This window comes from Meleagris gallopavo, chromosome 12 (assembly GCF_905368555.1).
Source record: "Meleagris gallopavo chromosome 12, MGAL_WU_HG_1.1, whole genome shotgun sequence".
NCBI classification, from domain to species: Eukaryota; Metazoa; Chordata; class Aves; order Galliformes; family Phasianidae; genus Meleagris; species Meleagris gallopavo.
In genome coordinates, this window is record NC_139415.1 from 1,866,382 (window position 1) to 1,880,450 (window position 14,069).

Below are 14,069 nucleotides of genomic sequence, written 5' to 3' on the forward strand. Positions count from 1 at the left end.
CCTCCTCCATTACCTCATCCTTCATGCATCCGTATGAGATGCACTGGGCTCGCTCCTGCTCCCTCATATTTTATTACTATTATTCTTCAATCTGCCTTGGCATTCCTCCTCTTGCCGGCAAAGCACAAAGCTGCTCTTTCTCCTATTCATTCCTCCGGCCTCGGGTTAGCATTTCAATTGACAATCCTGCCATTGATTTGTGTGCTGATGGTTGGCTTTACATTAAATGCCAGCCGGAGAGATTTAACAGATTTAGCAGAGCTCTGGAAACTTGCCGGGTGGTTTTTCGAGTTCTGGGTTCACTTTGCATCATCCCCTTCTTTGGGGACGAGCTGCGGGCACCACACTTGTCCCTTAGCCTTTGGATGCCCTCAGTCTCATCATCCTCACTGTCGGAGCCATTTATACCCCAAACCACACATGGGACAGCAGGGCTGCTCCCCCCCATCCCTCACCATGATCCTGCTGGTTGCAAAGGAGATCAAACCCCAACAGTCTGAGGCAGAGCGTGGGCTGAATGCACCCCGGCACCTGCTCATGGAAACTCCTTTCCAAAGCTCCCTTTTCCAGCCCAAATCAGTGCTCAAGCATCTGGGCTGTGGCTCAGTGAGCTGTTCATTCCCAGCTCTGTGATTCAGTGCAGCCCCTAGGATAAATAATGTGTTGGCGCCGACCAAATTATTGTTTTGGGCTCTTTTGTTTCCGGCTGGTTGAGGAGAAGCAAGTCCTTTCTAGGAAGCAAGTTGGCACAGTGCTCGGGGCTGACCAGAGAGAAACTGTTGTGGGGAAAAAAAAAAAGGCCTCAAAGCAAAACCAAAGGTATCGTGATTGCGGAGGCATATGTGTGCAGAGGGCAAAGGATTGGGGAACAGCAAGTGTTCTCGTGGCTTAGCAGCAGTAGAAAAGTGCAAAGTATGCTGAAGTACAGCCAGAGCAGCCTGCTGGGGGTGGGTGTAGCTGGATGTGCAAGCCTTCCTGCTTGTGGGGTCCCGAGTGCTGGAGTCCCTCTGCCACCGCCCCGTGTGCCAAAGAGGTGGGCTGGAGGGCAGTGTGCCTCCTGCTGATGTCTGCAGGGCTGTGTCCCAGCCTATCCTACCTGTAGCTGATCCCATTGCTCGCCCCATGCAGGTGTGTGAGCAGCATATGGGATCAGAGTGAAAAGCCTCAAATACTTGCCTCTGCAGAATCTTGGCAGGAGTCCCTGCACCGTGTTCTCCGGGCAGAGAAAGCACTGGGCTGCCTGAAGTTGTCCTCTGCCTGTCCTGCTAAGTGGCCTTATAAATAGAGAGGGACACGTGCCACGGATTTATTGCCTGTCTGTGCAGGCTGCCAGCTCCTAAGGCAGACACAGTCTTTGTCTGCATGCCGGGAGCAGCAGCTCTTGGTAGGAAAGGCCCTCCTCTTTGGAAAAGAGGAAAGAGAGAGCCGGAAAGGGAGCATCCCATCACACTGTGCAGAGGTCAGTCCTCATCTGATGTTCTTCCCCGAGTTCACCTTTCTTTTGTGTGACTGCTGCAGAGCACAGTGTGGGACGAAGGATGGAGTCCAGCAGTGTGGGCTCTGGCACAGCTGCTCCAAGCTGGCAGGTTTGGCTGCAGCATCCTGGGGTGGTGCAGAGCTGCTGAGAGGGAGCGGAGAGCAGTGGGGAGGGTGTGCACACAGCTCTGCTCGCTGCCCTGCACTGCTGCAGCCTCCCACACCTGAGCTGGCAGCCCGGAGGGAAGAAGAGGATGAACTGGAAAGGCATAAAGGTGAAAGAGGAAGGAAAGAAAGGAAGGACAAGCAGTCCTTCCTCTCAGCTGGGCCCAGGAAGCTTCCCATTTGCTGTAACCGGTTGTGACACCGGGGCCCAGGTCTTGCAGCTCGCTTTTTGGTTGCCCTGGGGACATGCAGCCCTGAGCGTTGCAGCTTTACATGCTTCCCCCTCTGACATCTAGGCTTTGGCCTGGGGGCTGCCTTTCCCAGGCTGCTGGCTTCTGATGGTGGCTCTGAACCCCATCCGCCCCACCTCCTGTCCTTGAGGCCAGGACAAGAGCACAGCTACAAGTCTGGGAGCTGCCTTCCCTCCCTGCCTGGCACCATCCCATACAACCCTGTGTCCTTGCTTTTCTCATCGCTCATGCCAAGGACGCAGAAGGGAGTCGATCAGCCTGAACTGACTGCAGCTGCTCTGCAGTGGGCTGTGCTTTCCCTAATGAATGTCTTTGCTGTTCCTAGGTGAGAGGGAGTATACATTTCCCAGGAATGAGAAGTACCCAGTGTTCTATCATGAAACAAACAGCTCAAGCATCTACGTCGGGGGAGAGGGAGTACTTTACTACTATAACTTTGCAACCTCTGAGACCTACCCGGTAAGGATGCTCTCTGCTCACCAGTTTGAGCCCACAGCCACATTAGGGAGCATTCAGTGTCTGTCTCACAGCCCAGGTGTTAGATACCTTACTCAGTACCTTTGCCACCAACAAAATCAGAGTTGAGAGTGTCCATTCTATGCCCAGCCTGCCACATCCACCCACAACTTCTGAATGGTTGGTACCTGCAGCAAAGGGAAGAGTTTTGCACTAACTGCAGGTGGGTTCTTCCCAAGCTGTGATCTTGTTGAGGTCTCTAATGCCCCGGGCTAGGATTGCTCAGGTGGGGGATGTGTTCTGTAGCAAGGAAGGGGCTGCTTAGAGTCAGGTTACTGCGGAGGAGCTGTGTTCCATCATCACTGACCAGGCTGACTTTTTTCAAAAACAGCAAGCTCTGAATCAGCTGGGCACCAAGTTAAAACAACAGGAAAACCCTGGGGTGGTTAGTTTTCACATGACCCACCCTTGTCCTTCTCAAACAAGCCAGTCCCTATGTTTATTCCCAGAAACACCCCTTGTTCTCAAGGAACAACAGGGCTCATGTGTCCCAGTCCTTGGACATCCACTGCTGAACACTCACTCCTTGCAACAACAGACCCTCTCCCGAAATCCTTCAGGGAACAACCCAGGCTGTGCTCGCAGCTTCAGCCCTGCATCCCCACTTCTGCACATCACCCCCCAAGGCCTGAAAGACCCAGTCCTGCTACCTCAGTGTCTCCCCAAGGGCTTTCAGATGGGGAAGAGGGCTGAGCAGCTGTGTTTATGAGCTTCCAACTGACATGCTCTTTTGCTAAGAGAGCAACTAAGTACGTGGCACACGAAACTGGGTCCTTCTTAGCTGTCTTGAGAGGGCAGTGATTAAAGCCTCTCTCTTTCTCTTTTACACCGTAGGTAGAGTTCCCTGTGGAAAATGGAGCACAGTGTTTGAAGCCTGGGAGCCCGGTAGGTCCTATTTCTGGAGGAACAGAATATGTGGGTTGGAGGACTTGGGCTGGAGGACTGCTCCTCTGATTTTAACACCTATGGAAGAGCTGGGAAGCGGTATAGCAGAGTGCTGATAGTGCTGTGGACTTGGAGCTGCAGGGCTGTGGTCTGCCATTCACAGCTGCTTACGATCCTCTTCTTTCTCTTGCAGGAGGACAATAAAAACTTTATCACCTTAATAGCAAAGCATGGAAGTGAGATGTTAGTGTGTGGGACTGGCGCTTGCAATCCCACCTGCTGGCACTTGGTAAGCTGGAGTTCTGCTCTGCTTTTCCTGGTGTCTTTTCCAGTGGAACAGCCAGGCATTGTAGGGGGTGCAGCATAGATTGGGAGTGGGCCTAAAGCCAAAGCAGAGCTCAGGGGTCCTTGATGCCCCCGTAACAGTTTAAATCACAGACTGAGGGGTGTGAAGGGAGCCTCTGTGCTCACTTGCCTGGGGGAGACGTGGGCACCTGCATCCCCTGCCCTCCTTGCCCTGAATTGATTGCATTTCTCAGGGGCCATTTCTCTCCTTCCCCAGACAGAGAAGAAGAAGGATGCTCCTCAGGATGGCAGAGGTCTTGCTCCTTTCACTCCTGATACAAATTCCCTCGTCATCGTTGACTGTAAGTCTAGCTGCTCACATGTTTTGAGTTGCAGTGTCATGCAGGAAGTTTGGGTTCTCCAAGGGCTGTGCTTTTCTGCTCTGGTTGGTGATCTTGGTTTTTGCCTCATGTTGATGCTTGTCCTTCTAGGGCAGAGTATGGCAAGAGGTTGTTTGTTCTTGTCCTAGAGAGAGGGTTAAATCTCTGTGCAGGGTAGGGTAGAGTGCATGGGAATGGTGTCATTCTGCAGGATCTGCAGTGCTGTGGACCTGGTAGAGGGGGAGATGAGAATCACAGAATCACAGAATCACAGAATTGTAGGGGTTGGAAGGGACCTCTAGAGATCATCGAGACCAACCCCCCTGCCAAAGCAGGTTCCCTACACCAGGTCGCACAGGTAGGCGTCCAGGCGAGACTTGAATATCTCCAGAGAAGGAGACTCCACAACCTCCCTGGGCAGCCTGTTCCAGTGCTCCGTCACCCTCACCGTGAAGAAGTTCTTACGCACATTCGTGCAAAACTTCCTATGCTGCAGCTGATGTCCGTTTCCCCTCGTCCTGTCTCCACGTACCACTGAAAAGAGACTGGCCTCACCACTATGGCCGCCACACCTCAGATATTTATAAACCTGGATCAGGTCCCCTCTCAGTCTTCTTTTCTCAAGGCTAAACAGACCCAGTTCACTCAGCCTTTCTTCATAGGGGAGATGCTCCAGGCCCTTCACCATCTTTGTGGCCCTCCGCTGGACTCTTTCCAAGAGATCCCTGTCTTTTTTGTACTGGGGAGCCCAGAACTGCACACAGTACTCCAGATGAGGCCTTACCAGGGCAGAGTAGAGGGGGAGGATCACCTCCCTCGACCTGCTGGACACGCTCTTCTTAATGCACCCCAGAATGCCATTGGCCTTTTTGGCATGAGGTTCCCTTCCAGAGTCAGAGCAGAAATTATCCCTGCTGTTCTGTAAGAAAAAGTCTTGAGAGCGTTCCCTGGGAGTCCTGCCATGCCCACGCAATCCTAGACAGGGAGGTCTGGGTTTTTTGACCTGTATCCACCATCTGTGAGTCCCCTTCACCTGACCACGTGTCCAGATACTTCTTGGTTCTTGCTTTTATGCTCACATATCCTTTTGCCCCCTCTTGAAACACCTCATTGCAAATGAGCCTTCCTCTCCCACAGATCCTAACATCTACTCTACCATCAAGAAAAGCCAGCAGAATGGCAAGATTCCCCGCTTCCGACGAGTGAAAGGGGATGGAGAACTCTACACAAGTGACACAGTGATGCAAAGTGAGTACAGGAGCATGGGACCTGTTGCTTTGCCCCAGCAAGCAGCTTCATCTGGGATCTGTCCCCCATGGTGTGGCAGGGAGGGACCCAGCAGCTCTCTGCAGCTCTCTTGCTGCCAGGTGGAGGGAATTTCACCTCCTTGCTTCTGCACCAAGACAACTGGCATGAGTTCCTCTTGCTCAGAGGAGGAAGGAGGGGATGGGGAAATGGAGAGAAATGGACAGCAAGTCCCATGTCAGATGCTTGTTGTGTAAAGGTGCCCATCAGCTGCTGAGCGGTGGTGGAAACAGGAAGAACAACTTCCATTCTGGGCAGCGACTCTTTCCAAATCCCCAGCCGGGTCATGACCTGGCAGCAAGAAGCTGTTGGGCTGCTAGTGGAGGAAAGAACCCTTCTCAATTTCTGCAACCTTACTGCACTGTCTTCTCCTAAGCCTTTTTTATCAAAGACAAAAATCCAAGTGACACTAAGGCCAAGCAGGACAGCAGGAAAAAGCCTCACAGACCCAGAGCAGTGGGGTTGATCCCATGATGACACAGAATTCCCTGCCATGGGGCCACCATCTAGCGATGCCTGGAGGGACCGTACTGCTGCTGAGGATGCCCTTTGTGGCAGCAGTGTATTAATAGGAAAAACATTACTGGGTTTTCCACACTAAACACAAACAATGAGGCAGCTTGCTCCACTGAGGGAGCCTTTCTGTACAAAGCCAAGGCTTCACTGGGCTCTGGGGATTTGCCCTGCAAGGAAACAAGTGCATGGAGGAGAGAGAGGAAGGGGAACACATGGGAACGTGGTGGTGCATGAAGAATGGTCTTTAGTGTGCTGTGTCTGGTCAGGTACAGAGAAAAGGCTTGGACCTGTCCTTTGCCCAGACCCACCAGTGGGTTTGTGTTTCTGAAGGGTGCTTATTCAGACCAAAGTTTTCTGACTGCTTGCTTCCCTTTCCAGACCCTCAATTTGTCAAAGCCACCACATTAAAGCATGAAGATTCTTACCAGGACAAGATTTACTACTTCTTCCGTGAAGACAATCCAGATAAGAGTCCTGAGGCACCCAGAAACATTTCCCGAGTGGCCCAGCTGTGTAAGGTACCATGGGAACAGTGCATGGTGGGGAGGCAACATTGTCCCAGAGGTGACAAATGGCCATACCAGCTCATCTGGTATTGTCAGCACATGAGTTGGCCCCTCTGGCTCCCTCTAGCCACGTCTTTTGGCCTTCCTGTCCTTGGGCTCCCATCTTGCTTGTAGGGACAGACAACACTGTCCTGTCTTGCTGGGATGTTAGAGATAAACAAGCATTACAGTGACTAGCAGCAAATATCTCTCCGGAGCATCCCCCAGTTATCCTCCTAAGATGCCATACAGAGGGGAGTTTGTGTTGTTCTCTATCAAGCCCTGACTCCCTGCTTTCTTTCCCCTCCAGGAAGACAAAGGTGGAACCAGTTCACTCTCTGCTTCCAAGTGGACCACCTTCCTGAAGGCCAGCTTGATTTGTGTCGACCCGGCCACCAAGGGCAACTTCAACTGGCTGCAGGATGTCTTCTTTGTCAATGCAAGTGACTGGAGGGACTCCAAAGTCTATGGACTCTTCACAAACACCTGGTAAGAGTCTTTGCAAAATGGGGGATGCCTGTCCCATGGGTCTTGTCCTTTCCTTCAGCCCTTTGTTCTCTCTGGCAGGAACATGGGTGGAAAACAGCCAGAATGGACATGGGCAGCAAAGGTGCGACACGCAGCTGTGCCCCAGCCATGCCCCAGACAAAGGCCACTGTATCCCTGACCCTCTCTTTTGTCTTGTTTCCCACAGGGGAAGCTCTGCTGTTTGTGTCTATTCTTTTGGGGACATTGACAACGTGTTTCGGACATCCAAGCTCAAAGGCTATGATGGTCCTGACCCGGAGATCAAGCCTGGGCAGGTGAGTAAAGGATGAAAGACACCCACATTAAGCAGAGAGGCCTCCTAAGATCCCTGCTCTGCTGCTGTCAGAGGAGCTGGGGCAGGTGAGGGTACCAACCAGCCAGCTGAGAGCTGGGTGCTGTTCTCAGACAGGCTGTGGCCACCGTGGGAAGGATCTGAGCTTTATTACTGGAAACATGAGGAGGCTGGTCAAGGTCCAACACTTTCATGGAAATTAAAGGGGAGTGAGGCTCTTATGTACTTGGCAAACAGGTCCGAGATCTTATTTGAAGTTGGAGGACAAAGCCTCGCATTGTGTTTGCTAACACAGAATTTTTGTCTGCAGCAATCTGTGGCTTGACTCTACAGTTCATGGTGCTCAACTGACCTGGCAGCAAACAACTGTGTAGGGAGAGGCTGTTCTAGGCCGGTGGGGGATGGCAGGGTCTGAATTTGCTAAATTGAAACTTTTGCAGTAAGAGAAAGGCTGTTGGGGCTGCCAGGTGTGTAGATAAGGTGTTTGCTATGTGTTTTCCAACTGCTCTATGATCCTGTGTACCTGCAGAGCAGCCTGCAGGCTCTTTGCTATGGGAGGAGGCCCTGGGCATTCTGCTCTAGGCTCAGCTGTGCCATGTCATTGCTTTCCTGCCCTCAAGTGTCACCCCCACATACCTGCCTTCCTCTGACACAGTGCCCTTTGTTCCCTCTCGGTGCAGTGTGTTCCCTTTAGACAGCACACCCCAAGTGAGACCTTCAAGATAGCTGACAGCCACCCAGAGGTAGAGAATCGAGTGGAGCCCCTCGCACCCACCAGGAGCCCCTTATTTCACAACAAGCACCGCTACCAGAAGATTGGGGTGCACGAGGTCTCTGCAAGCGATGGACACCAATACACAGTGCTTTATCTGGCAACAGGTACCAGGAACCTTAGCACAGTGCTCTCTTTCCTGCCTTGCTGCCCAGGCTCACACCCTAGAGCTGTGCTCATCCTTTTTTTTCTTTTGCTTTTGCATTTGCATGGTATTGGAGCTTGTTTACTGGCATGAAAAAATGCAGACAAGTCTTGGTGGTCTGGGTTGGAGGCAGTGGATGCTCTTGTTGTTCGTATCTTGCTAAAAGCTTGTGCTAAATGCAGCTGGTGCCTTCCAAATTCTGCGAGGCAGCTTGCTTCATGCTGCAGGGCTTGATAGGGCTTCCCACTTGTGCTGTGGTGGGCATGGAGACACCTGGAGTGAGATGAGGGGTGATCCTGTCCCCTGCCTGATGCCTCTTGGGAGGTCCTGCCTCACCTCCCCTGGCTGCACTGAGTAAGGGAGCTACTTGGGGTAGGGAAACTGAGACAATTAATTACACAAGAGTAACTGGTGAGATTGCTGATGCACATTCCACCAGGATGAGAATTGCCACATCTCTGTCAAATTGCTCGTTTTCTTGAATTACCAATTTCTGAAGTCATTTAATGGAGGAGGAATTGATTTGCTTAAAAAGCCAGAAAGGTGGAAGTCCACGTTTCAGCCCCAGGCAGTGGGGATAAGGCAGAACAGAACAATGTTTGAGTTTGAGAGCTGTTGGTTTGTCTTGCAGCTGAACAAAGGGCCAGGCCTCCAGGGGAAATCAGTTCCTCATAGCTCTTGGCTGGGAGGGTGACAAAGCTTTGCTCTGGGTAGCACTATTGTTTAAAGGGTGATTTCCTAAGAAAATAATTCTGAGAAGGGTTCCAGTCTCCCTTGGGTGGCTGGTTTCAGGGACACAGTCATATCTGGCTCTTCAGAGTGGGTATAGTGTGCTGCAACAAGGGCTGAGCTCACAGAGCTGCTTCTCTGTCTGGTTTTCCCACCCCTGGCTCTAGTCCCTTTGCTTTGCCTTCATCGGGGCTCTCCTGTCTTGTTTTCCAGACAGGGGGTCCATCCACAAGGTAGTAGAGCTGCCAGGGGGAGTGCATAACATCATGGAGCTCCAGGTCTTCTCAAAGAAGGACCCGATCCAGTCCATGATCCTGGACCACGAGAGGGTAGGTCCATAGAAAAGAAACCAGTGGCTGGGGCTGTAGTTGTAAAAGCAAGCAGGAGGCAGGGATAGGCAGTTTAATACCAGCTCCTAGATATGGAAATAGCCTCTGGGTGGGTTTGTGGGGGGGGGTCCTCACAGCTGGGCTGATGCCCCCAGTGCTGGATAACTGTGCAGCGGGCAAAGAGATCTCTCCTGGAGGCGAGGGAAGAGCGAGGCTGTTTGCTGCCTGGGTCAAATCCCAGCACAGAGTTCTGCTTCCCCTGCAGATTCCCTCTCCTTTTCTGGCCTTGCTGGCAGATGAGCTGTCAGACAATGCTGGTGCTCCATCCCGGAGGTGAAAACATTGCTGGCACCGATGGAGCTAATTTATTTATACCTAAGGCTGGTGGGGGAAGATAGAGAGCAAGCAACGTATGACTGCATTGCCTGGAGAGCTACCAGCCCTGCTGGTGGAATCCAACCCAGCATCGCAGCGACTAAAGCTGTAGGAACATTTGTACAGAGAAGCGCGAGACGTTCGCGGGGCGGCACTGGGACAGGTGCTGGGAGGATCAGCCCCTCTGCTTCCCTCCCGCAGGCGATGCTGTACGTGGGCTCGAGCAGGAAAGTGGTGGAGATAGCCATGGATATGTGTGGGGTGTACCACAACAACTGCCAGAGCTGCCTGCTGGCGAGGGACCCCTACTGTGGGTGGGCCGACGGGCGCTGTCAGTCCATCTATCGCAACCGGTACGTGGCACGGGCAGCTCACTGTATCTCCATCAGATTTGGCTGGATGTGTTAGCTTGGGAAATGCCCACATCTTCAGTGTACCCTTTCCTGGCCACTTGGTTTTGAGACCATCTTCCCATCAGAGGCAGATCTCACTGTGTCCAAGCAGTGCTCAGTGCTGTTCTGCTGCCCTGCACCTCTGCAGGGCTCTGTCTCTCTTGCAGCACCTCTGCTGTGGTGGAGGGAGAGATCAATGGGTTTCGTACATCCTGAGCACCCAGATCCCCTTTTCCCCTTAGAAGTGTGCATAGCTTCATCACAAATAGTGGTCTGTTATGCTTGCCTCAATGAAAATTAAGATCTACTGATCGTGATGCTCTTTAAAGTGGTTGATTATGGTGAGCTGCTGTGTCTCACATTTGTCACCCACCAACCCCTTAAGTGTCTGGGGGGCGTTTTTCCCCACCCTGCTGGTAGTGGGGTGTTTAAATGTTCTGATCCACTACAATCCCTATGGGCAATTCCTTTCTTAGCTCCAGAGTGCTGCTTCCGTGCTGGTACTGCCTTGCTAATGCTTGTTTCCCTCTGCCAGGGAGGTGCGTCAGAACCTGAACCTGGAGCCGTGGCAAGGAAAGTGCCAGAATGGTGAAGTTAAGGAAGGTATGTGAAGGGTTTGAGCTGTGTGAAGCAGGCTGACTGATTCTTGAGTGTTAGCACAGGCTGGGAGAGCTGTTGCTACTCAGTTTTGGTGAACTCATTATGACTGTGCTGTGGCTGAGACACCACGGTATCGGCTCGGAGTCAACTGCTACGCAGTGTGTGTGCTAAGTAAATACAAGGCATGAGCTGAATGTTTGTCAGGCCTTTTGGTATGCAGTACCACAATCGATTCTCATGGCACACTGCTGCTTCTCATAGCCACAGATGTCCCTTAGGTAGGAATGATCTAAGTGACCCTGCCCAGCCTGCGCTGTGCAAAGCCAACAGACATTAGGAAATATCTTGCCTCCTACCCCCAGACACGCAGTCTGGCTGCTGTGCAAACACACTCGACTCACAAATAGACCTTCGTGCCAAGGAGCTGTCAGCACATCTGTAAACCTCTCCAGTGCTGTAAACAGTCTTGCTTGGCCTCGTTTCCCCTCTGTGCTAAACCTGGCGCTGTGGTAGTGTGAGGTCTTCTGAGCTGGCTGAGGGGGTTCAAACTGTTTTGCTGGCATCCAGGGAGAAGAGTCCTATGGATATCACCAGGTGTGGTCTGTGCCCTGCCGTTATCATTAAGTGCGGCGTGTCCCCATCAACCCACCTGTTCTTCCCTGTGGGTCTGCAGGGCAGTGTGTGCTTCCTGGGGATTCCTGTCTCATCCCACCCTTCCCAACTTCTTCCAGCAGACAGCTACCAGAACGTCACCGTCGTCCCTGTCGTCCCTTTCTCTCGCTACTACCTCAACTGTCCCGTCGAGTCCCACTATGCCACCTACAACTGGTACCACAACAACACCCTCATCAAGACCTGCAACAACACCCACCCGCAGCCGGACTGCTTCTACTTCATCCAGAACGTGAGCCACACTCACTACGGCCGCTACATCTGCGTCTCGGAGGAGGATGGCTTCAGGCAGGCTCTGGTGAAGGAGCACCTGGTGAACCAGCTCAGGTTCATGTCTCAGAAGGGTCAGGCCACCATGACTCTTGCATCCTGGCTGCAGCTGCTGCTCATGGTGGTGTTGGTGGAGCTCTTCCACTGAGCACGACACGGCCGCCTTCCCAGCTGCTGCCACTCTTCCTGCACTTAACGTGAGGCCAGACCCTTGCTCTCGGTCACTCCTTGGGCACTAACCTTTGACTGTCCCCAGCAGGGTCCCGGCTCTGTGGGCAGCAACTCTTCCATCTTCGGAGTCGGTGTGAGGAAGAGGCAGCTACAGGGCCACATGGAGCAGGGCTTGGGGCCAGGAGTGTCCTGTCCCAAGGGGGACATTCACTGTACCCATAGGACTTCAGCCTGCCCCAGGCACACGCCGGTAGCTCCGTATTGGTGGTCCTGAGCACGCACCAGGTGCAGACTTTGTTCAGGAGACTATGCAGATGTGCATGCACTGATCCTCAGGGCACGACGGCTCCTCTCTTTGGGAACGTGCATGTGATGAAGAGGAGGAGCCAGCCCTTGGCCTTTCGAACTGGTTGGCCTGCGCTTCTCTCCAGGGTGTTAGTGGCTAACAACAAGCTGAAGTGGCGAGCAGCTGGGATCTCCCAGTGTCACTTGTGGGTCCCGTTCTGCTCTGGAAGGGTTTTGTTGGTTGTTCAGAGGGCTGTGATGTGGGAGAGCGACCGGGAGCTAGCACTGACAAACTGCAGGGAAGGGCAGGCACAAAGTTAGCGTTTTGCATGGATAAGACTTGGAGGATGACTTAGCTATAGATTCGGGGTGTGGGGGAGGACAGACCAAAGGGCCCTAAGATTTCCTAGAGACTGGAAGGAGAGGTGGAAGCCCCAGGAGGCCCTGGGGAGACGTTAAACGCACAAATCCGTGCAGGCAGCTAGGGGCATCGCTCTGCGGACAGCCCTGCTCCCAGTGCCCCTTTCCCCTTGGGGAGGGACTGGGCTTCCTCAGGGAAAGAGGAGCCAGGCTGTGGGTCTCAGGGCTTGGCGACCGCTTCCACCCCTGGGTGCTGCATGATGAGACAGGGGAGGGCCAGCACCCCCCCGCCCTGGGCTCTGAGGCCTCCAAGCAAGATTAAACTGTGAAATATGGGATATTGTCCCTGTGCCTAGGCACAGAGGGTGATCCCACACCTTGTCCGAGCCCTCCCCTGCCCTATGGACTGCTGGAATCCCCCCAGCCTGGTGGGCAGAGTGCTGGGCAGGCTGTGCCGCCAGCTGAGCCCTGGGGTCTTTGGGCAAAGTGTGTGGGGGGGTGTAGGCAGAGCAGAGCTTCCTACAGCACTACGTTCCCACACGACCCCCAGAGCCTAGCATAGAGCTTCTTACATCTCTTCTCAAAGCACTTTAACTTTGTCAACTAACAAATAACCTATTTATTATCAACGAGCAATTGCTGTACTTGTCTAATTTTCTAGCGTGAGAGAAAGCGGGCTCAGAGTAGAGAAAGGAGGGAAATAAAACAGCTACCAAAAAAAAACAAAACCCTTTCCAAGCTGTGACCAAAGTGAGAATGTGATCATTGAAATAAAGAGTGGATGAGAGCACGTGGGCACCATGCTTCTTACTGGGCAGCAGGGCTGCTGGGGTCCCCATCAGGGCCACGCAATGTCCCCATCCCCAGCTCTGTTTAACCCTCCACATTTCCCACTGATCCTTTGTGCTCTGTTCCGGCCTTTTCCATCCCCATCACTCAAAACGTCACCATCGCAGACCTTTGTGTCCCAACTTTAACAGCTTTGTATGTCTTGAGCAGTCATGCTTGTATGGGGAAACCAGAGCAGGATGTGGGCTCTGGGCTCCCCACGTGGGCTGTGCTGGTAAAAATAAAGCTGCCAGGTGCCCGTGGGTGCTGCTGTGGCTGGGATCTTCCTGCCTTGACGTCAGGAGTGGCTTTTCCCAATGGCAATGTCACAGGACCCTTTTGCTGAAGCTTCGTAAGGTTTGGGACTGTGGCTTCGTCGTGGAGCTTTGTTTCAGGGCTTTTTCACCCCTGGGCTCCTTCCTGCAGGTAGGAGTGGGAAATATTTGGGAATTATCATTGCTCGAGTGACAGCTCGCTATAGAAGCCCTATTTCTTCATTTTCTCTCACTCTGGGGCTTGGCAGCAGACGTCCCAGCAGCACCATATGTGACGGCAGCACCCTGATGCAGGGAAGGAGAAGCGAGCCTGAGCTAAAAGGAGAAGTGTGAAGGCAGAAAGGAGGCGGGGATGGCCAAGAGAAATGGGAATGCGGAGCTGCAGTGCCGCCCTTGAAGTTTCATGAGCCCTTCCCTGTGCTCATGGAGCAAAGGGAAAAAAGGGGGGGAAAAAACTGACACTGAATTTCCTAAAAATGGAAAAAAAAAGTGTTGGGTTTTTTCCTTCCTAGCTGCGCTTCCCCCCCAGCCACTCTGTGTTCTACGAGCAGAAAGCTTGCCGAGAAAGCACGTGGGGAGAGCGGCCCTGGGGGCTGCACAGGGAAAATGTGGTGATGGAAAGAGAGAAACCCAGCGCTCAGCACCTCACCCTGACTACAGCACATTGTTCCCCTGGGTTATTTCGGGGTGGTTTATTTGAATGTGGGTGTGTTTGCACAAAG

The 14,069-nt window shown here is 52.9% G+C and overlaps 1 protein-coding gene across 13 annotated transcripts in view; it reads left to right on the top strand.

The window, feature by feature from the left end:
• SEMA7A (semaphorin 7A (JohnMiltonHagen blood group)) overlaps positions 1 to 13,034 on the top strand; it is a 30,260-nt gene extending 17,226 nt beyond the window's left edge. For 11 of the 13 annotated variants that reach the window (XM_085233674.1, XM_085233676.1, XM_031555245.2 and 8 more), the window contains 13 exons: positions 2,218 to 2,351; positions 3,243 to 3,293; positions 3,487 to 3,582; positions 3,856 to 3,940; positions 5,096 to 5,206; positions 6,158 to 6,297; positions 6,635 to 6,813; positions 7,019 to 7,127; positions 7,825 to 8,023; positions 9,004 to 9,119; positions 9,696 to 9,847; positions 10,422 to 10,489; positions 11,218 to 13,034. In XM_085233674.1, coding sequence (XP_085089800.1) covers positions 2,218 to 2,351; positions 3,243 to 3,293; positions 3,487 to 3,582; positions 3,856 to 3,940; positions 5,096 to 5,206; positions 6,158 to 6,297; positions 6,635 to 6,813; positions 7,019 to 7,127; positions 7,825 to 8,023; positions 9,004 to 9,119; positions 9,696 to 9,847; positions 10,422 to 10,489; positions 11,218 to 11,576 — 1,799 coding nt within the window. In that variant the 3' untranslated portion in view covers positions 11,577 to 13,034. The remainder of the gene's footprint in view (positions 1 to 2,217; positions 2,352 to 3,242; positions 3,294 to 3,486; positions 3,583 to 3,855; positions 3,941 to 5,095; positions 5,207 to 6,157; positions 6,298 to 6,634; positions 6,814 to 7,018; positions 7,128 to 7,824; positions 8,024 to 9,003; positions 9,120 to 9,695; positions 9,848 to 10,421; positions 10,490 to 11,217) is intronic. The other 2 variants (XM_085233675.1, XM_085233678.1) reach the window with 1 other exon arrangement.
• The last annotated feature ends 1,035 nt before the right edge of the window (positions 13,035 to 14,069 follow it).